Below are 24,923 nucleotides of genomic sequence, written 5' to 3'. Positions count from 1 at the left end.
TAACAACATCCTTAAACTTATCCTGAGATACCTACCTCTCTGTCCGAAGGAGATGCACGCTCTGTTTTGTCCCAAGTTCCTGCAAAAGGCCCATCACATACAGAATATCACCTGTTGGCTAAAGCACGCCTCAGAGGAGGAAAATACAAGAGTCTATAAATTAAAAGAGGGAAAGCAAGCTAGTAAAGTAAAAGAAGAAGAGGCTGGGAAGGCTAACAAAAACTGGGACCCCCTTGACCACTTACTTCACCCTACCCTTGCAGTACCTCAAATCCTTCCTCCAATTCCTCTTGCTGTGAACCCAATTCCTCCTCCTCTCCCAGCTGTCATTCCTTCACCACCTCCTAATGCAGTTATACCTCCAACACCTTCCCCTCTACCCTCTCCTTACTCTCTTTACCCTTCACTACTGTTCCCTTAGCTCTGCCATCTCATGCACCCCTAATTCACCAGCAAGTTCCCGCTCTGCCTCTCCCAGCACAAACGAGAAGCCAAAAAACATCTCAGAATCTCATGCCCAAGAGTGAAGTTAACCAGTCAGCCTCCACAGCTGATGTTGTAACACCCGGTCCAAAGTGGGTAAAGTGGAAAAATTTTGCCCTCAGAGAAGTTCCCATGTGCAGGGTGGCCAGTGAGATTGGATTTGTAAACCCTCCCTTGACTGTGTCCGAATTTGGAAATTTAAGAAAGAATTGGGAAATTTAGTGGAAGACCCAGTAGGAATAGCAAATCAAATTGATTGATTTTTAGCCCCTAATATTTAGACATGAGGAGAATTGTACATCTTAAACATCCTATTTTCCCCAGAAGAGACTCGAATAATAAGAACTACAGGAATGAAAATTTGTGAGCGAGAAAACCAACCCGGGCCCAAGGTAACAAAAAATGCCTTTAGTGGAGCCTGACTGGGACCCTAATCAAGAAGAGGGGAGAAGGAATATGAGAGATCACAGGTCCCTGATGACCAGAGGGATAAAAGAATCAGTCCCTAGAGGGAGTAATACCAGGTTAGTGTTGGATGGCGCCCAGGAAAAAGATGGGACCCCAGCAACATGGCTTAATAGGGTAAAGCAAAACTTCCAGATTTACTCTAATGTTGACCTAGATAGCCCCAAAGGCCAGATCCTTCTCAACATACAATTTGTATCTAAATCCTGGCCAGATATCAGATGAAATTTAGAAAGAATAGAGGACTGGCAGGAAAAAAGTATTAATGAACTGCTGTGAGAAGCCATAAGAGTATATATAAGAAGAGAAGAAGAAAAGACAAAAAATAAAAATTAAAATTATGGCAGCCATAACCAGAGAAAGTGTGGGAGCCAACAAGGACAGGCCAGTAGAACCACTTAGAAGAGACAAAGGTTTTATTGGACCAAAAGGCGCTAGGGCTCTACTCAGTGACAAATATTGTTATTACTGTGGAGAGAAAGGACACCTAAAGAGAAATTGTAAGAAACTTCACTTAGATGAAGCCATAGCCTGGGAGCAAGAAACTCTAGAAAACATCTTAAGAAGAGACGAGAAATATGTGGAATAGGGGTGTCAAGGGTTGTATGCCCTGGGGAATTTAATGAATCATCTAGAAGAGCCCTTTGTAAATTTTGAGATTGGTCTCCAGAATGATGAATTTGAAGTTTTAGTTGATACCGGAGCAGACAAGTCATGTGTGACTAAAATACCAACAGGAATCACAGTCGGTAAAAAGGTCTGCAAAGTACGAGGGGCCAAAGGAGAAGCATTGGAGGCCCAGATTATAGAAGATGTAGAAATTAGAGGAAATTCAAGAGAGCTAAGTTCATTTACATCCCCAAGTTATGTTGTGATTTATTAGGATATGATTTACAAATCAAATTGAGAACTGGAGTAATGCCAAAAGAAGGAAAAATGGTAGTACAAAAAATGGTCTTAACTAAGGGAGACATAGATGAAATCAATCCCAACACATGGATGGGGGAGGGAAAAATTGGTTGTTTGAATATGCCACGAATAAAAGCAGAGATACAGAAAGACATCTCCCCCATTCGGGCAAGGCAGTATACAATTTCCCCAGAGGGAAAGAAAGGACCAGCCCCAGTAACTGAACAGCTATTAAAGGAAGGATTTTAGCACCATGCATGTCTACACATAATACACCCATACTAGCGTTGAGAAAAGCTGATGGAAGGTATTGATTAGCACAAGATTCAAGACAAGTTAATAAAAGAATGGTTGCGAGGCACCCGGTAGTACAAAACCTGTAAACCCTTTTAAGCCAAGTACCTGAGGAGCATGCATGGGTCTCTGTCATGGATTTAAAGGATGACTTCTGGGTGTGTCCCCTGGCTGAAGAGTGCCGGAACTGGTTTGCCTTTGAATGGGAGGACATTGAAAAGAAAAGAAAACAGCAACTAAGGCTGACACATCTTCCCCAGGGGTTTAGAGAATCCCCGAATCTCTTTGCCAAGCTCTAGAAGAACTCCTAGAACAGTTTAAACCCGAGAATGGGGTAAATATTTTACAATATGTTGATGATTTAGTTGCATCAGAGGGAGAACAAGACTAAGTTAGAATTTCTATCATAGAGTTCCTAAATTTCTTAGGGGAAAAAGGCCTAAAAGTATCACAAAAGAAACTTGCAATTTGTGAAACAAGAAGTAACAGATCTAGGACATATAATCACCCAAGGGTATAAAAGGTGAAGCCCCAAGAGAATTTTGGGAATTCTGTCCATCCCTGCCCCAAAGACCAAAAGAGACGTTAGAAAATTACTAGGTTGGTTTGGGCATTGCAGATTATAGCTTGATCAGTATAATAGGAGTGTTAAATTTCCATATTGCAAATTGAACAAATCAGAGCCTGTAACCTGGACATCAAATGACAAGGAACAGCTTCGGAATCTGAAAATTAAATTGTCCCCTGCCCCTGTACTGAGCCTACCAGACCTTATAAAGAACTTTGACCTATTTGTAAACGTGGAAGAGGGGACAGCTTGTGGAGTCCTTACACGGGATAGGGGAGGATGCAGGAAGCCGGTCGCATCTCTCTCCAAGTTACCAGATCCAGTAGCCAGAGGGTGGCCAGCCTGTGTGCAAGTGATAGAGGCAACAGCCACCCCAATAGAAGACACACAGAAACTAACCCGAAAGGGGAAGATCCGGGTTCATACCCCACATGATGTAAAAGCTGTTTTAAGTCACAAGGCCCCTCAGGGGCTAACCGACTCCCAAATACTAAAGTATGAAGTCATCCTAATAAGTACCAAGGGCCTTTAATGTGTCACTTCAAAATGTTTAAATCCAGCCCAGTTCCTCACAGGAGAGCTGTTAACAGACCTGGAGCATGATTGTTTAGAAATTATTGAAATGCAGACTAAAGTGAGAGAAGATTTAGAAAAAGGGCCGCACCCATATGGGAGAATTTTATTTACAGATGGATCATCACAAATGGTAGCCAGTAAACGGGTCTCAGGGTATGCAACCATAGATGGGCAGAACATGCAAGTTGAGGAAATGGGAAAGCTACCCTCAAATTGGTCTGCCCAGTGCTGTGAAATCTGTGCCCTTTACTAGAAAAAGACAAAAGAACAATCTATACCGACTCCCAGTACGCATTTGGGATTGCCCATACATTTGGAAAAACATGGGAAGAACAGGGGTACCTTAATTCTAAAGGCAAAAATTTAATACATGAAGAGCTAAGAAAATTAGTAATAGAGTCCCTGAGGAAACCAACAGAGATAGCCAAAGTTCACATAAAAGGACATCAAAAAGGGGACACCCTTAAAATCAAAGGAAATGGATTAGCTGATCAAGTAGTGAAAGAAGTAGCCTTGGAACAAGGCAGTCCAATTAAAATTCTTAAGATAGAAGGAACACCTAGTGGGGAAAGAAAAGAGGAAAGACCCATCTTTGATGAGAAAGAATTAAGAGAGTTAGAAAAGATGAGAGGACAGCAAAAAGAAAATGAAGAATGGTGGACCTCTGATGGATGGCAAATTTTAAATAAAGCTCTAGCCCAAAAGGTGATGATGGAGTTACACAAGTTGACCCATTGGGGAATACAAGGATTATGTGACCCCTTTCCAAGGGATCAAATGTGCATGGGAGTACGTAGCATAAGAAAGGCAGTTACCAAGGGATGTTTAACTTGCCAACAAATTAATCAGAAATTACTGAGAAGAGTACAGTCTGATCTGGGGGAAGAGAGTTGTCCTTGCAGCCATTCCAAAGTGCGCAGGTAGACATCACAGAAATGTCCCCTGTTCAGGGATACAGACACTTATTAGTGACCGTGGATCCCCTCACCCATTGGGTAGAGGCGTTCCTGACCAAAAGAGGCACAGCCCAAGCAGCCACAAAAGCAATCCTTGCAAACATCATTCCCCAATATGGGTTGATAAATAATATTGATTCTGACCGAGGTCCACCTTTTGCTGCCAAAGTCTTACAACAAGTTGTTGAAGCCCTGGGAATGAAATGGAGGTTGCACAACCCATTGGCATCCCCAGAGCTCCAGAAGAGTAGAAAGAATGAATAAAACCATCAAAAACACGTTAACTACATTAGTTACAGAAAGCCAGATGAATTGGCTTAAATGTCTATCCTTAGCACTGTTACAAATTAGAACAAGGCCTCGAACAGGTATAAGAGTCTCACCGTATGAAATGATGGTTAGACTCCCCTTCTTGATAACCTCATAGAGCATTGGAATTTATCCAGAAGGAGAGACAGCCACCCAAAAATATCTAAAGGCTATAGGAAATATGTTAGAAGATCGTAGGAAAAAGGGCTTTCTCCCTCAAACCTCTCCCTTAGACACTAAGGGACATAACATCAATCCAGGGGACTGGGTGTTAGTTAAATAATGGAACTCTGCACCTTTAACCTCTAAGTTTGAAGGCCCTTTTCAGGTCCTACTCACCACCAATACAGCCATACGAGCCAAGAGAAGGGGTGGACACATATAACCAAAATTAAAGGACCTGCACCACATCCCAATGAAGAGTCAAAACCAACCACATCCCCTACTAAGTCTTCTAATGAATGGATTGTGACCAGTCACGGAGACATCCTAAAGCTAACCCTCCAGAGGAGACCTAAAGACTATTAGAGAGTGGTAATAGTCAAAAACTTGTTAAGAACTGTTTAAATAAACAAAATTTGTTAAGAACTGTTAAAAATTGCAGTTAATGTTATTTATATTTTACTTTTGAGTTTGACAAGTAGATACTTTTCTGTTGCATTTATTATTAGTTAGTGTTTATTAATGAATGTACAGGTTTTAGTTTTTGTTGGAGCCTTTGTTTGTTTCAGCGTATATTGTGATTTTATAGGATTAGGCATAAGAGTAAATAACTCGTTATTTGTTTGGAGTATTTTTTCTATCATTTTGGATTCCGATAATTCTTAAAGTCATCTGACCATTGAGTTCAAGGTTTTTAGGTCATGTTTTTGTGTGAAAAAGTTTAAATACCCCAGTTAACTCCAATCTTAGTGTACAAAGCAATCTCCTATAAAACATCCCTCAGGGCAAAAATAAATTAGTAAAGAAAAGTCAAATGTGTTGACACTGAGAGAATAAAAACTCTGTACTAAAACCAACGAGCTCTTCTGTAGGAGAAAAGCATAACCAGGAGGCAAGGCTGGGTGAGTCTACATTCCGCCTAAAAACAGCCACTCCAATCACTGGGTGCAGCTCAGTAGTTGTAGAGTTTAGGGGAATGCCTCATACCAGACTCCTGGGAATGCTCTTACTGATCTAACTTGTTTAACATCACGCTGGGAAGTCAGAAGAGCCCATGTGCTAAATGTTACTACGTCCTTTACAGAGGAGAAGAAACCGGATCTTTAATGCGAGGACATACAAATTTAAATTTTAACTGTGCCAACCTCTCTCTGTTAGCAACCTGTCTAGGGGAAGGGAAGACTTACTGGATTTCACAAAATATAGCCACTTAGCAGCAAGGACTGCCTGGGGACTGTCCTATAGGAGATGCTTAGCTTTGCTTTGAACATAAGTCCAGTCAAAAAGGCACAGCAGACTTAATAAAAGAGAAAGAAGTAACAACATCAGTAAATGAGAAAGAAGACCTAGAAACATCTCGTGGGAAAAACTTGTTCATAGATTTAGTGGAAAAGATCAGTAAAGAGTTAAATGTTACTAATTGCTGGATCTGTGGAAATACAGAAATGGCCAAAGTCTGGCCTTGGGAAGGGATCAGCTTAAGACCAATAGAAATCTTAAAATGGACACAAACAAAATAAAAGGTACCAACTATTGGACAAAGAGGAAAAGAATGGTAGCAATTAAAGTCTAAAATAATTGGAGAAGAGTAGTGTATATCTAGGAACGGGAAAATGTATAAAATGTATAAATTTATAAAACCCCAGTAGGAGAAATATCCTGTAAGAGATATTTAAAAATAAAATATCCAGTAGCTGGGTAGGTCCCTAGACAAACCCAACAAATACTGGAAGTATTATTTATTATTTATTTATTGGATAAGTAAATATTATTATTTATTAAATAATAATAATATCATTTTATTTATGTTTTATTTTTATTAAATAATAAATATGAATATTATTTTAAAATATTAATTATTAAATAATTAGTAATATTAATTTCTTAAAATACTATTTCTTTATCATAATAATTATATTTTCATATTATATTTTCATATTATATTACATATAAAATATTAACAATCAATATAAAATCTATTACATATGATATAATATTATATTATATATATATAACATATTATATATAATATATACCATACTATACATTATGTATTATATATTATATAGTATAATATTAATATATAATATAATAACATTAATAATCATACTTGAAAATAATAAATTAAACACTGAAAATCCATTGGGAAGAAAGAAACAGGGTGTATCTACCGAGAAGGTTCTACACTCCAGGAGTGTACAGGAAAAGGAATAAATAAAGGAATAAATAAAGAAATACATAAAGGAACAAATAAAGGAATACATAAAGGAATAAGTAAAGGAATAAAAGGAATAAACTCATTCTGGGGAGTGAGGAAATATCCAAATACTGGGAATTTCCAATGACTATCAGTGATGCTTCCTGGAAAGCTCCAGAAAACCTGGTTTGCATATGTGGGAATGTGGCTTACACTGAATTACCTGGGGAGTGGAGCAGCACTTGCACTATCGGAATTATTAAAGCATCATTTTTCTTACTCCCAAAAGAGTCTGGATCGAACCAAGGGGTCCCAGTATATGATGATTTGAACAAATCTAGCTGATGAAAAAGAAACTTAATTGAAATTGGAAGAACACAGACACAGAAAAACACAGTATGGAACATCCAGGAAATAATTTGCACTTATGGACCGGCGACCCGGGCTCAAGATGGGTCCTGGGGACACTGGACCCCAATTTATACGGGGTTAAATCGGATTCTGAGATTACAGGCAGTACTCGAGATGGTATCGAACTGAGCCTCTCTAGCTTTAGACCACATAAATGACCAACTATCCCAGACTAGAACTGCGGTGTATCAAATCAGACTAGCAGTAGATTATTTATTAGCTGATGATGGAAGCATATGTGGAAAATTTAACTCCTCTGAGTGCTGATTAGAAATAGATGACCGCAGTGAAGTCATTAGAAATATCTCAAAGGAAATCTGGAAGTTAGCTTATGTTGGAACACAAGAGTGGACCCCTACATTCGATACCAGCTGGTGGGACAATTTCTGGTCATTAAAAGGAAACTGGTGGGGAAAAAAAAACCTTTTTCATCTTATGTGAAATTGCTGGTTTGATCCTCCTACCTTGCATGCTCCCCTGTATAATCCGAATTGTAGCATCTGCTGTACAAGCAAGTGTAATGATACCAAAAGAGCTTAATAAAAAAGAAGTAAAAGTAATCATGATAATGAATGATCAAGAATGTGAAGATGCCAAGCAAATTTACAATCAATATTAAAAATTGTACTTTCAAGAAGAAGTAATTGCTAAATGATGCAGGCTTGAGCCCAATCGAACAATTAGAGGGGGAAATAGTAGAGAATCAATTGTTAAAGGAGTTGATATAAAGTTCCAATGTTATTTATAGATTGTTTGTTGAATGTTTAATAGTTATGTCAAGTTCCAATGCTGGTTAAAGGATTTATAATTATGTATATCCCCTCACTGTCAGGTGTTCCCCCCACTGCTCCTGTCAGCGTTCAGAAGCACATAATCATGAGAATGATTCTATGCAGGTGCTTTTATTGAAGAGCTCTGGGTGTCAGGGGTACAAACCCAAATCTGTCTCCGACATGCATTCAGGATGAACATGTTTTTATATTCAGTCCTCATATAACTTTCATGTTAATTATTAAACTTATATTGTTCTATTTATACATAGATTTCAGCCAAGCATAGGCTCCTCGTGACCCCCCCCCTCAAACATCTAACATAGTTTCTCATGATTCTTTGTATGATTGTACAATAATTGTATTTAATTACTAAACAATCATCACATCTAACAATTACATCATTTATCATATACTGCTTACGCAGGTGCAATTTCACATGATCTGGCAAACACAAATTCTAACATTTTCAGAGTCTATTTTAAACATTTTCCAGGGCCCCACTAAGTCTAGCTTCTTTCTAATTCCCAAAGTTTTATGATTTTAAAACCTTTTACTGTCACTCCCACTCATCTAAGATGGCAAACCACCTGACACCATAAAGAAGAGGATTATGTCATAATAACTAAATACAAAAATGCCATAAGACCTAACAGAAAAGAATGACCTAACAAAAACCCCTAGAACAACAAGCCACCATGCAAATGAAGAATTAAAATAACACCTCTAACCAAAGAAAACATAACCATGGTCAGAGCTTTTTGCCTTCGTCATCCTAACCAGAGCAGGCCAAGAGCAGTACAGGGACCATGGACCTGAAACCAACAGTGCCTACCCAGAGACTCTTGAAAGGAGAGAAAACCCAGCCAAGCCAGGCCTTGCTCAGCACTGCAGTTCCCTGCCCAGAGCCTTGGGCTCCCTGCAATCCTGCCCTCAAGGATCTGCTCTCACCAGGCCCTGGGCAGCCTTGGGCACTCCCTGCCCTCGCTGGGGCCCAGCCATGCTCCAAGGCACTTGGAGTTTTGCTGCTGACTCCTTGAGCAGCTTCTCCATCCTTCTCTGCGTGCCTGAGGCTCCTGGAGCCAGCCCCAAATCCAGCGTGGGGCTGATTAAAAAACAGAAAGCCCTCAGGAGCTCTTTGTCTCCCTTCCATTGTCTTTGAGTCTCCGGGGCTTGTGCAGGGATTGGAGTCAGTTTGGAGTTCTTTTCAGGAGGGAGATTCCAAAGTGCACATAAGGATTTTTGGTTTTAGTCAAGGAAATATTTTTTTATTTTTATTTCAGAGAAGAGGGGACATAAGCATTCCTCAGGTGATCTTGATGCTGAATGTCTCCTTAGGAGGTCTGGGCAGGGAGAAGAATGAGCCCCTTGCAGGCAGAGCCTGTTTGGACAAGCTGTTTCTCACCTCAAACCTCACCATATCTCACATCACAAAACATGAAAAAAATTTAAGCATTTTTCCTTCTAAATAAAATTTAATTAACAAAATTATATTTATATTATTCTAATTATGATAGTAATATTCAATATCTTACTACCTAATTTTTATATTTATATTTAAAAATCAATACAATTTTAGCAAACAAAAAATTATTTCTCATTAGTTCAAAGTAAATACAATACCGTTCATTAATTAATTAAGCTTTATTGGCTATTTATTTCTTCCTCTTTATGGTAACTAATAATATTTGTAGTCCTTTTGGCACCATTTTTATAAACTTTTTCTCTAATAGGGTCAAGGGGCGGCACTTTGGTGTCCCTCGAGACATTTCTGGGGCCCAATTGGGGCAGTTTTGGGTCTGGGGAGGGAATTCAGAGAGAACTTGAGGGTCTGGAGGACACTCTGGGGAGCCGGGTGGGCACTTGGAGGGGCACTCAGGGATTCTGAAGGACAGTTCGGGGCGCGGAGCAGCACTTGGGGGTCCAGGGGGGCCCTTGGAGGTCAGGGAGGGGAATGTGGCGCCCTTCGGGGTCCGGGCGGGTCATTGGGGGACTCCAACGGGGCGCTCAGGGGAGCAAGGGGTGATGGGAGTTGTAAGCGCGGGTATCGAAGGGTTAAACGGGGTCGCGGAGCATCACGGGAGTTCTAGGCGCAGATGCAATGGCTCTCGGTGAGGCGCGGAGCATCATGGGAGCTGTAGTCCCGAAAGTGGTTCAAACACGATGTTCTGGGGTCCGGGAAGGCTCCTGGGGCACTCTTTTGTGTCCAAGCCGTGACTTGACGACCTCGGGGGAACTTAAATGGTTCGGGAGCACTTGCAAGGATCTCTGGATGTTCCAACCGGGCTCCTTAGAGCGCGGGACACGGCAGGATTTTTTGGCGCGGGACTGTTCTGAGGGGCTCTGGGGCCGCGGGAGATGAGAGGAGATGAATTCCCAGAAGTGGCTGTACCGGGCATCTGTGGGGTTGGGAGCACTCAGGGGATCCGGGGACGCTTTTGTCCGGAATGGGCGCTTAGGGGGCACTGAAGGATATTGGAGGGTCTGGCAGACACTTAGGGAACAGATGGGGGCGGATCCCGGGGTTCTGTGGAGCGCGGGACCTGACGGGCTTGTAGTCCCGGCTGCAATGGTGCTATACCCAGCCACGGAGCATGATGGGAGTTGTAGTCAAAAATAAAAGATGGCGTCCATTGAGGTACCGCCCCCAGGCCCGGATTTCTGGCACTGATAGGCTGCTGGAAGTGATGGGCGGGAGCCTCGGCAAATGGTTTGGGGAGGAGGCGGGAACAGCCCATGCACCAGCCTCCACTCCATCCCAGTACAGCCCATCTCAACCCAAGTAGAACCCAGTACAACCCCAGTACCCCTCCAGTCCCTCCCAGTACAGCCCAGTCCCTCCCAATACACCTGAGTTTCTTCCCTGTCCCTTTCAGTTTCCCCCCAATGTCATGCACAGGATGCACCAGTGTCCCCAGCCTTCCCCGCAATGTCCCCAGTGTCCCCAGTATCCCTAAGTATCAATCCCAGTATATCCTGGTACCTGCCAGTATGTCCCAGTGTACCCTCAGTGTCCATCCCAAACCACCCAGATTCCCCCTCAACATTCCTGCAGTCCTCCCCAGTGTCATTCCCAGTATGTCCCAGTCTCTCCCACAGCGTTCACAGGGTTCCCCAGTATGTCCCAGTCCTCCCCAGTATCACTCCCAGTATGTCCCAGTGTCTCCCACAGCGTTCCCAGTGTCCCCAGTATGTCCCAGTCCTCCCCAGTGTTTCCAAGGACAGTTTCATTTCTCACGGTGGCCATGGCAGCCAAACCCAACAGTGGGGTCAGTGCAGTGCCCATGGCCACAGCCCCTTGCAGGGGCCCAGTGCAGCTTGGGCTGATGATCCACCCTCACAGCTGGCCCAGGGCAGCTCTGCAGTGCCTTTGGTGGCACCTGGGGCTGGCACACACCTGAGCAGTGTGTCTGTTTGCACTGGGAAACTCAGCAGTTTCAGATTGCTTAAAAAAACCCCAAAAAGTGAAAACCCCTCTTAGGCTGAGTGCATCCAGCTCTGCAAGCACAGCAGGGCCCAGGGCAGTGAGGACAGACAGGATGGGGCTGGGCAATGTGGAGCAAGGTTGTCCACACTGGGTCAGAGCTCCAGGCACAGCTTCTGTGAGCAGGCCAGAGCTGCTGAGGAGAGACCCTGGGTCAATATCAATCACAGAATGCTGCAATCATCTCTGCTCTAAAGAGAAATTAAATAAAAGACACCCTTTAAAATAGGAATGTGTGTTTTTTTACAAGGTGTTTGAAATCCTTCTCCATAACCGGACTTGGAAAATTTTAATGACCCTCTCAGGGCTTTGCTGTTGTTTACATCAGACTCAGTCCCTGAGAGTGTCTTCAAAAAACTTCTCACAAACTCAAAGTTAAATTTAGACTCCAAAGTTTCTTCAAGTTTTAATGGCTTCCACTGAGGGACACGACTGTAAAGTGTCCCCAGGTTCCAGTTAGAGCAGAACACTGGAGGCAGTGATGACAGCTGGGGACAAACCAGGCAAAGGTGTCTCTGGTGCTGAGCAAAGCTGGATGTGTTTCAGGAATGCAAAGGGCCAAGGTCTGAGCCCCAGGCCCTTGCCAGGCAGATCCTGTCCCTCCCTCCTTGCTCAGGGCTCTTGCCAGGATGGGCACTGGCATGTGGGGATGTGCAATGGCAAGGGCAGGAGCATGGGGCAGCCCCTGCCAGGCTGCTGAGCAGGGACAAGGAGGCAATGAGGCCCCAGGCCTGCAAGGGTCACTTGTCTCCTGCTCCTGCCTCAGGCCCAGGCCCAGCAGCCATGGCCAAAGTGCTGCCCAAGTTGGCCCTGGCAGGGCCAACTGGTAGAATTACATGTCCATGTGAGATTGAGGGTTATGCCTCCTAGACCTCATGCCTGAATAAATGATACCCTCTGAAATAGCAAATGAGTGTTAAGGAGCCTTATTCTGATATTTAAGAGATTTGCTGACAGCAGGGCCTCATAGAACCAAGGAGTCAGCTGTGACACTGTGCAAACTCAAGGAACAAAGGGTCCATTATGAAACAGCAGAACTCCATCGAACCAAAATCCATTTTGTTACATTGGGGCCACATTGACCCAATGCTCCATGGTGATATTGCAGATCGAAGGAGACCATTCTGACCCTGAAAAACCTCTTGGAACCAGGGGTCCATTGTGACACAGCAAGGCCTGGTGGAACCATGGGTCCATTGTGACACTGCAGAACCTCACGGAACCAAGGTGACCATGTTCTACTGTGGAACCTCATGGAACAAAGGGTCCATGGTGACACTGCAGAACCAAGGAGACTGCTGCTGGCAGTGTGAGAGCTCATGGAACCAGAAGTCCATTGTGACACAGCAAGGCCTCATGGAACCATGGAGGCCATTTTTACGCTTGGAGGACTTGTGAAACCAAAGGGCCATTGTGGTATTTCAGAGCGTTGTGGAGCCAAGGGGACCATAATGATGCCGTGGGGCTCTGTGAAACCAATGGTCTGTTGTGACACGGCAAGGCCTTATGGGATCATGGAGACCATTGTGACACTACAAGGCCTCATGGATCAAAGGGTCCACTTTGACACTCTGGAGTCTTGGCAGGCCAAGGGGCAATTGTCACACTGTGGTGCACTGTGGAACCAAGGAGTCCGCTTTGACACTGCAGGGTCCTATGGAACTAAGGATCCATGGAACAGTGGAGGACCCCATGGAACCAGAGGTCCACTGTGACATTGAGGGGCCTCATGGAATCCTGGAGGCCATGATGGCACTTGGAGGCCTCATTGAATCACGGGACTGTGCAGGGCCTCATAGAACCAAGGAGACCCGTCTGATACTGTGAGTCCCCATGGAACCAAGGAGCCATTGTGACACTGTGGCACCAAGGAGACCCCTGTGACACTGCAAGGCCTCATGGAAGCAAGGGACCATTGTGACACTCTGGAGCCCCATGGAAACAAGAGGCCAGTGTGACACATCTGGGCCTGATGGAACCAGGGACCCCATATGACACCACTACTGTGACACTGCAGGGCCCCATGGATCCCAGGGAACAGGGAACAGGTCTGGTAGGCTTGGCCTGACTGGTCCCATTGCCCTTGGCATGTCGAGGGTCTCTTCTCATGTGTCCCTGAAACCCTGGGGCTCTGGGCTTTCCTTCAAATGGAAAAGAACTGCCATTCTCATTCAAGCATCCATGGCCAAAATGGGATTCCCCCTGCAACCTTCCCAATATGCAAGGATTGCTCCCAGACAAAAGCTGCCATTACCAACAAGTCTGGCTGCCTTTGGCTTCCTGAGAGCTGGGTCTCCCCTGCCTTTAAACACTGGGGCTCAGTGCTTTCCTTCCTATGGAAAAGAAACATCCTTCTCAAGGTGCCCATGGCTGAAATTGGGATTCCACCTCCAAAAGTCCTATATCGAATAATTGCTCCTATACAAAAGCTGCCCTTACAGGCAGGTCTCATTGGCCTTGGCCTCCTGAGGGCCAGCTCTCACCTGTCTTCCAAACACAGGGGCTCTGTGCTTTCCTTCCTGTGGAAAAGAACTGGCTTTGTCTTCTGGGCAGAAATGGCTGAAATTGGGATTCAACATTCAAAATTCTGAATATCCAAGTGTTGCACCCAGACAAAGCTGCCAGGACAGACAGTGCATCTGTCCAGAGGCCTTTGTCTCTGGTAACTGCAGTTCATCACCCCTAAAACACTGGGGTAACACGGTTTCCTTCCTGTTGAGATCATGTTGACAGTGTGGGGACCCTGTGGAACCAAGGGACCGTTGTGACATTATAGGTATCGTCAATACCAGACACCACTGTGATACTGTGGGACCTTGTGGCACCAAGGCCATCCCTGTGGCTCTGCTGTGCCGCATCGTCCCAAGGGCCCAGTGTGAAGCAGCAGGGCTTTGTGGAACCAAGAGGCCATTGCTGCATTTCAGGGCCTCATGGAACCCAAGGGCCGTTGTGATCCTGCAGGGCACCATGGATCCATGGAGAACATTGTGGAATTGCAAGACTCCATGGAATCATGGAGACCATTGTGACACTGTGGGGCCTCATGGAACCAAAGGGCCACTGTGACCCTGCAGGGCCTCATGGAAGCGTGAGGCCATTGTGACACTGCAGAAGCAAGGAGAACATTGTGACACTGCAGGGCCTCATGGAAACAAGAAGACATGGAACATGTCTGGCTGGTTTTGCCTCCCAGGGCCACTGGACAGGTCCAGCTGAACTTGGAATGTTGAGGGCTACCTCTTATCATCTCTGGAAGCACTGTGGCTCTGTGCTTTCCTTCCTATGGAAAAGCACCAACCTTCTTTCCAGGTGCCCATGGCCAAAATTGATACTCTCTCTGAAAAATTCCCTATTGGCAAGGGTTCTCCCACACAAAAGCTGCCAGGACAGAGAGCTCTGGCTGGCCTTGGCCTCTGGTGGTCACCTCTCATCTCAAGGAAGGCCTGAGGAAAGTATTTGAACAGGTTTGACCTCTGGAATATCAATGAGTCTCTCCTACTCTGAAAAAACTCAGATGATCTCCTGATCATGGGTCTCCTTTTTTTTCTCATGGTCTATCATGCATGAAATAATTTTTTTAACTAAAAATTATTATTCTTATCCCTCTACCAGTGTTATCTGACACAAATCACCTCCTCTATATATGGATCCAGGTCTCCTGTACAGGCAAACAAAAGAATGTAGCAGGAATGATTTATCTCTGCTCCCATCTGTCCCATCTCTCTGGGACTTGGGGGTCACAAGCTCAGCTCCCACCCAGAGAACTTGCAGACCCTGGGCTGCTCTTCTTGGCCCCAGCACGCTCAGTCAGGCTGAGATGGAAACTGATGGTTTTTGAGCCAGGCTCTCTGAGCCCAGCCCAGCTCCCTGCAAGCTCTGCCAGCTGCCCTGAGCTCTGGGCAGCACCAAGGGCCTCTCCCCAGCCCAGCCCAGCCGGCTCTGGCCCCACAGCTGTGCTCAGGCCAGGCTGCTCTGGGCACTGCCCCACGGCCTCAGCCCCTGGCAAGGGCACAGCAGCAGCTGCAGCTGCCACAGGACTCAGCCCCAGCCATGGGGGAAGGTGCTGGGCCAAGGCAAAGGAGGCTCCCTGGCTGCCCTGCTCCCCTCAGGCTGAAGTGCTGAGAGCTCTGCAGCCCCTGCTGCCATCCCATCTGCCCAGGGCAGCAAAAGAGCCCCAGCCCTGGGGCCCTCAAGAGCTGCTCCTGCTCCAGGACCAGGGCCACTCCCAAAGCTGGGGCAGACACAAAACTGTGCCCATTTCTGTTCATTCCTGCCCTGATCAGGATAGATCCTCAGCACCTTGGAGGTTTGGTGATGAAATTTACTTTTCCAGAGGCCTCTTCTTTCTTGAGCTCTTCAGTTGAGAAATTCAGTGAAAAAGGCTCATAAACATTTGTTCAAAACACCCAAACAAGACAAGCCCATGGGAATAATTCAAGTCTTGAATTCTTCGGTGATTAATTAGAAAGATTCCAGAAGTGTATTCAAAGTGAATCTATGACATTGAAAACAATGAATAGAGAATAGTTTTGTCCTGTTTAGTTTTATTTTCCCCTTTTTAAATTGCTATCAGCAATCCCCAGTTGATATTGATCCCCAGCCCCTCCTCATGCAGTCTGAACAGATATGAAAATCAAGACCCTTCATGGCTGACAATCAATCACACTTTGTCCCAACCCCCTCCCCACCATTTCCCTCATCCAACCCCTGGCACTCAGAGCAGCTGAGGAATGGAGTCACATCCAGGGGTGTCCCCAGGGTTCAGGACTGGGGCCAGGTCAGTGAAATCTCTTTATTGCTGATCTGGACGAGGCCATCGAGAGTACCCTCAGCCAGTTCCCAGGTGAGCCCAAGCTGGGTGGCAGTGTGGCTGTGCTGGAGGGCAGGAAGCTCTGCAGATAGATCTGGACAGGATGGAGCCATGGGCCCAGGACAATGGGATGAGGTTCACCAAGGCCAAGGGCCACATCCTGCCCTGGGCTCACAACCACCCCAAATCCCTGGCTGTGCCCTGCTCCTGATCCCCACAGCCTGTCCTGTTTCCTTCATCTCTGCATTGCCAGGGACTCTCTGGGACAAGGGAGCTCTGCTCAGGGGATGGAGGGAGGTGCAGGCGCCACCACTGGAGTGGGAACCAGAACTCACCAGGTTTGTGCCCTTTGGGGGTCAGGAACTTGTGGGACTCAGAGGCACAGGAAGTTTCTCTTCATGGTGAAGAGACTCTGGTTGAACAGGATACAATTCAATAACGACCACGCTTTTCCCTGAGCCATATGCAATGTCCCAGCAGTGTCTGACATGTCCACCATACACAAGTGATTTCCATACTAAAATTAATTTTAGAAATATATGGTTCTGTGATAGATATAAATAGAGTTAAGTTGTTGTATCAGGATCCTCGTCTGGAAGTGGGGATAAAACAGCCTGAACAATTCCTGATTTGCAAAGCTCTCAGTGGTGGATGGAGAAGGGAAGTCAGGCTGCTTTTAGTGTTGAGGAAATGCTGAAACCAGCCTGACTCATTTCATCTCCTCATGCCCAGGCTGATCTCCCCTCTTTCCCCTACCACCCATAGGCTTTTGTCTCCCACCAGGCCCCCTGTGAAGAGCCTGGCTCTGTGTTCTCCATCCCCTCCTGGCTGGCACTGCCAGGCTGGCATGAGGAGCCCCTCAGCCTCCCCTGCTCCAGGCTGGACAAGCCCAGCTCCTTCAGCCTCTGCTCACAGCACAAGGGCTCCAGCCCCACCTTGGAGGCCCTTCCCAGACCCAGCTCCAGCTGCCAGACATCTTTCCTGCCCTGGCCAACCCAATCCAGGCTACAGTGACCTGGATAATCCACGTCCTTGATGTCCTGGTCACACAGCCCTGTCGCAGACATTTCTCCACAGAAATCCTTTCTTTCAGATTTCTGCGTCTTCAGGAGGCCAGAGGCCTCCGAAGAGAAGGTAAACAATTATTATCAGTTGCTGTGGAATGCAACAGGGACACCTTGATTGGCTCATTTCCTATGTTTATACTTAAGGGTCAATCACCAGTGCAAGCTAGGGGACTTAGTCCTTGGCCACAACTTTGTTAGAGATTCTTTCTATTCTTTTCTTAGCTAGTCTAGCTGCTCTGCAAACCTCTCTCTATATTCTATTTAGTATAGTAATAATGTATTATATATAATATCATAATAAATAAGCCTTCTGATCAAGAAACAAGATTCACAGTCTCTCTCTCACCAGCAGCGCCCACTCAGGCGCGGTAACCCCTCGTGTAAGAGCAAAAATTAATCTAATAAGACCAGAGGAGCAAATTGCTGCACTGGGTAAAAATCCTGTATGTGTAGCATTTGATGGTTGCTTTGAAGTGACCACAGAAGTGGATTCAAGCCAGGAGCTGAAGAACTGAAAATCCTGATTTGGACAGAGTTCACAGCCAAGGCTGACCACAACAGAACCTTCTTCTGAAAAACCTTCAGGAAACATGGTAGACAAAGCAGCATACCTGCAGAGCTGGCCAGACCAAGCTGGACTTTTGAAAAAGGTACTGTTCACTTTTCTATCCCTGAGGGTTCAACCGCGATAAAATTATGGCTGTTTATATGGGGGAGATACCCTTTGAAGTACGTGGTTCGTTTTACTCCTTCAGAGAAGAAATTCATGGCCCTCTGGAAACATTGGTGCAGGGAAGACGGTTTCCTTTTGTCAGAAACAGATATCTATGAATTCTTTCTATGGGCAAAGCTTTTTGGGTTCTTTACTGATGTCCTGTACGCTTTAGATGTTTTTGTCTGGGAGTGCATGGACTCGATTATCCAGCGCGTCTACAGTCAGGGACGCGTGTTGCCTTCCATCTACCCAGCATTTATAAAGCTTTTCCCAGTCCTGAAGCGCAGAGCAGCTTGTTTTCAATGGATCTCTAATTGTTATAGCCAGGCTCCGTTTCCACCGCCCTTGGCAGAAGACCCCGTGGGTGATGAATTTGGGCTTTTTACCCCCCCCTGCTTCGCGGCGGGGGGGCTGAAACTTCGCGGCACGAAGAAGTTTTTTTTACTCTTGCTCCGGATCATGCTCAGATGGAGTTTTCTCCTTCCCCCCCTTCTCTCTCTCCGGGGGGATGGGAGTGGCTGCTCAAGCCACAGCCGGCCTCTCAGACTCCGCCTTCAGACATGGGGGCGGCACCGGTCTCTGAGGTTTCCTCCACGGCCCTGCCAGAGCCGTCACTCCAGGAGGTCCTGCCCTCGGTTTCACCGGCCTCCCCGCCCCCGCCAGAGCCTGTGTCGGAGAAGGCAGAAGAGACAGCACTTTCGGCGATTGACCTGTTGCTAAGCAACAGCGACGCTCCACCGCTTCTCCCGGCTCCGCTGCTGCCTGTTTGCGCTGCGACGGAGACTGCGACTGCGCCTCCACAGCGGACCCCAGAGTCAGCGGTAGAAAACCGCGCTGAACCTGCGGGACCCTCAGAGCAGCCTGCGGCATATCCCACGATCAGCACGGTTCCCTCCCCAGTTCCGGCTCCCCCCTCGCTGCTTCCACTGGCCATCCCAGCGGCTCTGCCGTTGTCGGAGGCTCTGCCCTCCGTGTGGGCGTCAGAGACTGCCCTGGAACCGGCTGCTTGTTCTAGCTCGGACCATCCCGGACTGGCTGCTCTAAGCCACACAATGTATTTTTAGACAGTGACTGTGCTCTGTCCAACTGGACAAACCAGATGCAGAAGTGACTAATTCTGTCAGCAGGAAATTCAGCTGGCACAAGGGGGTGGTGGGAACCAGCTCTGCACTGGAGATCTTACAGGAAAGCAGAGATTCTCCTGCAGTGGGGGATCATGGAAAGGCTGGGATACGCCATGGAATACGGCTCCCCAGCATGATGTGTGCAAAGCAGGGGTCCCCCTGGCGGGGCGTCTCTCCTTCCGTGGAGCGGGGGCTGCCCGCCAGCTGACTGTTGCGGCAGTCCAGCTGCCTGTTTTTAAGATCAGCATTCTCGGCGGTTTGGGGGGTGGTTTTTCGGGGATTGTCCCATGGAGGCCGCCGCCTCTCTTGTGCCCTAGTGGCATGTGGGGGCAGGTGCATCCAGAGAGTTCTGCCTCTGATCCCCAGCCCGGAGGGGATGGGGATGATGCCACGGGGCGGATGAGAGACAAACCCGATGCATTGCAGAGGGAGAGGGCACAGTTGGAGGAGACCATAGCTGGTTTGCTGTGGGAAACAAACATTCCCAGACCCGAGATGAAGATTCTCAGGGCAGCTTCTACTTCCTCACTGCTGGCATGCCTCAGTGGTATTGGGGAAAGGAAGCGTCTCACTACCCGTGCTGCCATTGTGCTGGCAGCAGGGTTCAGGCCTGTGGATATGCAGAGCCTTCCTTATGGGTTTGGCCTGGGACGTTGGGCTCAGATGGTTCCTGGGCCAGGGCCCTCATTTGGCCTCCTTGTGATTTTGGGGACTCTGGTTTCTCCTACCGGTCCTGGTCCCCCTTTGTGAGCCAGTTTTGGGGTTCCTGGTCCATCATGGGCCAGGGCCCCCAGGGCCTTTCCTTCTCTGGCACTGCTCTGCTCGGCTGGCTGCTGCTCTTTTGTTTTCGATCAAAAAAAAAAAAAATTAAAATTAAATAAAAAAGATTGAAAATAGCGGGCAGCAGCTCTGAAGCGCTGAAGCATTGAAGGGCCAGAAAGGACATTCCAAAATTGTTCAAATGGTTTCAAATTTTTTAAATTGTTTAAAATTGTATTAAGACTGTCGGTGGTTTTTGATGGCTATTGATGGAACTCTTTTGCAGAAGTCTGTTTCAGGACCAAAAGGACTCTCAGATATTCCAAGGGAAACAACTTCGGCTCTTGGACTGCTCCTGAAACTCAGCTGCATGGACTTCAATTTTCTTTGCATTGTTTTTGGCATTTTTCTTATATTGTAGGATTGTTTTAGTGAATTGTTAGTATTCTATATTTTATAGGTGAAGAAATTTCCTGTTCATTCCACATCAGCATTTTTCTTTTATTTTATACAATTTAGAAAGGTGAGATGTCGCAGACATTTCTCCACAGAAATCCTTTCTTTCAGATTTCTGCGTCTTCTGGAGGCCAGAGGCTTCAGAAGACAAGGTAAACAATTATTATCAGCTGCTGTGGAATGCAACAGGGACACCTTGATTGGCTCATTTCCTATGTTTATAATTAAAAGCCAATCACAAGTGCAAGCTAGGGGACTGAGTCCTTGGCCACAACTTTGTTATAGATTCTTTTCTATCTATTCTTAGCTAGCCTAGCTGCTCTGCAAACCTCTCTCTATATTCTATTAGTATAGTAATAATGTATTATATATAATATCTTAATAAATCAAGCCTTCTGATCAAGATACAAGATTCACCGTCTCTCTATCACCAGCTGCGACCCACTCAGGCATGGTAATATGCCATCACCCCAACATCTCCAATGTCCCCAAGGTCCCGTCACCCCAACATCTCCAAGGGTCCCAACACCCTCCATATTCCCAAGGTCCCAAAGGTCCCCAATGTTCTCCAATGTCCCAAAGCCCCAATGTCCCCAAGGTCCCCATCACCCCAATGTCCCCAAGGTCCCCAATGTCCCCATTGCCCTCAAAGGTCCCCAACGTCTCTGAAGTCCCCGAGGCCCCATCACCCCAACATCTCCAATGTCCCCAATGTCCTCCATATTCCCAAGGTCCCAAAGGTCCCCAGCTGTCTCCAATGTCCCAAGGTCTCCAATGTCCCCAGTATCCCCAAGGTCCCATCACCCCAACATCTCCAAGGTTCCCAACGTCCCCAAAATCCCAAAGGTCCCCAACATCTCCAATGTCCCCAAGCTCCCCAACATCTCCAATGTCCCAAAGGTCCCCAAAATCTCCATGATTCCCAAGGTCCCCATCACCCCAACATGCCCAATGTCCCCAAGGTCTCTAAGGTCCCCAAAATCTCCAATGTCCCCAGTGTTCCAATGTCCCCATCACCCCAACATCTCCAGTGTGCCCAAGGTCCCCATCATCCCAATGTCCCCAAGGTTCTCCAATGTCCCCATCACCCCAACATCTCCAATGTCCACATCACCCCAACATCTCCAGTGTGCCCAAGGTCCCCATCATCCCAATGTCCCCAAGGTCTCCAGTGTCCCCATCACCCCAATATCTCCAATGTCCCCAATGTCCCCAATGTGCATACATCTCCAATGTCCCCAAGGTTTTCCAATGTCCCCAAGGTCCCAATCACCCCAACATCTGCAACATCTCCAAGGTCTCCAAGGTCTCCTCACTCGTGTCCCCTCTCCCCCAGGCTTGTCCCCCGTGTCCTGCCACCCCGTCCTGGCAGGTGACGCGCTGCTCCTGGTGGTGGCCCAGCTGCCCCGGGTGTTCCTGTGGGGGGCCGGTGGCTTCACGCCGCATGCGGACATCTCACACAGGGACGTCCCACACAGGGACATCCCTCCCAGGGACATCCTGCACAGGGACATCCCACACAGGGACATCCCGCACAGGGACATCCCGCACATGGACATCCCGCACAGGGACATCCCGCACAGGGACATGTGGTTATGGGGGTCCATCAGGATTATGGGGTCATGTGGTTATGGGGGTCCATCAAGATCATGGGAGTAACCAGGGTCATGGTGTTATGGGGTTCCATCAGGGCCATGTGGTTATGGGGGTCCATCAGGGTCATGCGGTTATGGAGGTCCATCAAGGCTATGGGGTTATGGGGGTCCATCAGGGTCATGGGGGTCCATCAGGGTCATGAGGGTCCATCAAGGTCATGGTGGCTCAGCAGGATCATGGGGTTATGGAGTTCCATCAGGGTCATGGGGTTATGGGGATCCATCAAGGTTATGTGGTTATTGGGGTCAATCAGGGTCATGGGGGTCCATCAAGGTCCTCGGGGTCCATCAAGGCCATGTGGTTATGGGGGTCCATCAGGGTGATGTGGTTATGGAGGTCCATCAAGGTTATGGGGTTATGGAGGTCCATCACGGTCATGTGGTTATGGGGTTCTGTCGTAGGAAGGAGACCAGGACACCAGGTGGTTCATCACAGGTCCAGTTTATTGAAGAAAGCATCAAACACTTATCCAGCAAATAATAAGCTTATGAATATTCTGCAATCCAAGCAATCTATTGGTTAAACTATTCCATGAACTCTTCCTCATTCCTTAGGGTTTACATCTCTCTTTTCTCATGTCTCTTTCACTATTTGTTATCCTACTACAGCTAGGCCCAAGGACACGCTATCTCACAGGTGCAGGACTTGGAATTAGCCACAGTTTTGTACTTTTCCAATCTCCAGCCTCCTAAATTTCCCAACATCTCCCCTGTTTTTATTTTTTATGAAAAGCAAAATTCTATGGGCTAACTGTGTCACACTCTTCGCAACACAAAAACAGGCAATTCTAACAACTAAACAGTATTTCAAACAGTGTTCTCAGCTAGCAAGGTTTCTCTCTTACAAGGGATCTAAGCCAGGGAAACAAACCAAAAAGGCTGTCACTATTTATAGGATATGCTATATAACAGATACAAAAAGAATTCTATGTGCTACAAGGCTCAAACCAAACTCAGGTGTGCTAATACAACCTACAAAAATAAGCTAAAGGCGTAACATGTGCGGAGGTTTCACCTGCATTTATTGTCTCGTAAGTTTGCTTTCTATTCTCAAACAGCAGATATGCTTCAAACAGGAACAGCTTTACTCACAAATGCTTCTGATTGTCTCCTTTAACTAAAGTTTCTCTGATGTTCACACAAGAACACTTTGCACACAAGTCATAAAATAAACGTCTATCATAAAAGCATAAATCTATCAAACGTCACTTAAACTTAATAGTACCTAGAATTAAAATACTTAAAACATTTAAACTTAACAAAACTAAACCTTAACAATATTTAACATTTAACGGCACTTAATAGATAATTTATCTTAAACTACTTAGTAACAAATAAAACTTACTATAGAAAGAGAATATAGCATTGACTATAACTTACTTACAGGCCTGATTCCAAAATACTAAACTAAAACAAGTTTATTCACGTATTTGCTGCAGCATTTTTATACTTAAATGCACTTAAACATAAAAAGTTTTTTTTCAAGGTATACCTGTGGAGAAATTCTTTTGAATTCAGTGCTTGCTTTTACATTTATCACATCTAAACAAAGCTTAAAAAATCCAAAAACCACACTCATTACATCTTACTTCTACAACCACTTTAACACATTTTTAACATTTTTAAGTTTTTCAAAATATAATTTCAGAGTTTAATGTTCCACCGATTAAAGTCTGTGATTCTGATGTTTAAAGTCTCTGTTAATACAGGTGATTTTAAGACAGCATAACGAGTGCTGAGCCAATTCGGCCCAAATTTGACTCCCGCATTCACTTCGCTGATTTGTCTTTCACAGTCTCTGCTAGGAAAAACAAAAGGGTTTTTCTAACTTAGGTGAGAAATGCTGGTGCAATGGTCCTTGGTGTCGTTTGTTTGTTATCACTGGTCTCTTAATTGTACTAGGAATCTTTCTTTTGTTGACAAGAGTCAGATTCATTACGGCTGTTAGATCTCAAACTGTAGCTTTTGCCCGCTGCAGGGCGGAGGGAGAAGCGCTCCCGCTTGAAAAAGCGCTCCAGTCCCGCGGCGGGTGTGTCGGAGCGGGCGAACCCCCCCGCGCTGGGCTCTTTGCTTACTCGCTGGCAGGCTGACTCCACTGCAGCCACCGCTGGTCGGGTCGTTCCCCCCGCGGCTGCCGCCGCTACCGTCGCTGCGCCCATGCCGAGTTCGGAGCGGCACAGCCCTGCAGCTGCCCTGAGCCGCAGCTGCTGCTTTGCACTCAGAGACATGCTGAAGTGTATTGTATATCACCCGCCATGGCTTGCTCGGTTTCTTTGCTGACTTATCATCTTCTAACACTGCTTCCCATAGTATATCCCCAAATTTTCTCCATTCCGAGAGTTCATAGACCGTATGTGGGTTAAGGCACCTCAGCTCTCTGATGATCCCAGCACCATGCTGGGCCCTGTTTCAGACTGGATCAGAGCAGATGTTGACGGGACAGGGGCCCTGCGGGGCTGTCAGGGCCCTACAGCTTGCAAAGTGCTCTGCTCTCCCTCAGGTGCTCTCTGAGAGATCCAATCCCAACTGGGCACCTCAGGGCACAAGTGGCATTGCCTGTTCATGGGCACACAGCTGATGTCTGCCTGGAAAGAGGCACAGGTGTTAATACCTGTTAGTTCCATAATATAGAAGCAAATCTTTATTTTCTGGGTCTTTTGAGAACTTTTGAGAAATGTAGACATTTTCTCTCCTGGAAAAGGAATTTCCTGGATGTGCTGGATTCTTCTTCTGATGGCAGGAGAAGAAATACT

General features: G+C 46.3%; 1 protein-coding gene across 1 annotated transcript in view; it reads right to left on the bottom strand.

Annotated features, from left to right (window-relative positions):
- LOC134434140 (serine/threonine-protein kinase pim-1-like) overlaps positions 1-24,329 on the bottom strand; it is a 54,061-nt gene extending 29,732 nt beyond the window's left edge. The window contains exon 1 of the mRNA XM_063182831.1: positions 24,246-24,329. Coding sequence (XP_063038901.1) covers positions 24,246-24,329 — 84 coding nt within the window. The remainder of the gene's footprint in view (positions 1-24,245) is intronic.
- Positions 24,330-24,923: the final 594 nt, after the last annotated feature.

The sequence above is a fragment of the Melospiza melodia genome, unplaced genomic scaffold, assembly GCF_035770615.1.
Source record: "Melospiza melodia melodia isolate bMelMel2 unplaced genomic scaffold, bMelMel2.pri scaffold_32, whole genome shotgun sequence".
NCBI classification, from domain to species: domain Eukaryota; kingdom Metazoa; phylum Chordata; class Aves; order Passeriformes; family Passerellidae; genus Melospiza; species Melospiza melodia.
The sequence above is the reverse complement of the archived record's forward strand: the minus strand, read 5'-3'. Positions and strand labels throughout refer to the sequence as shown.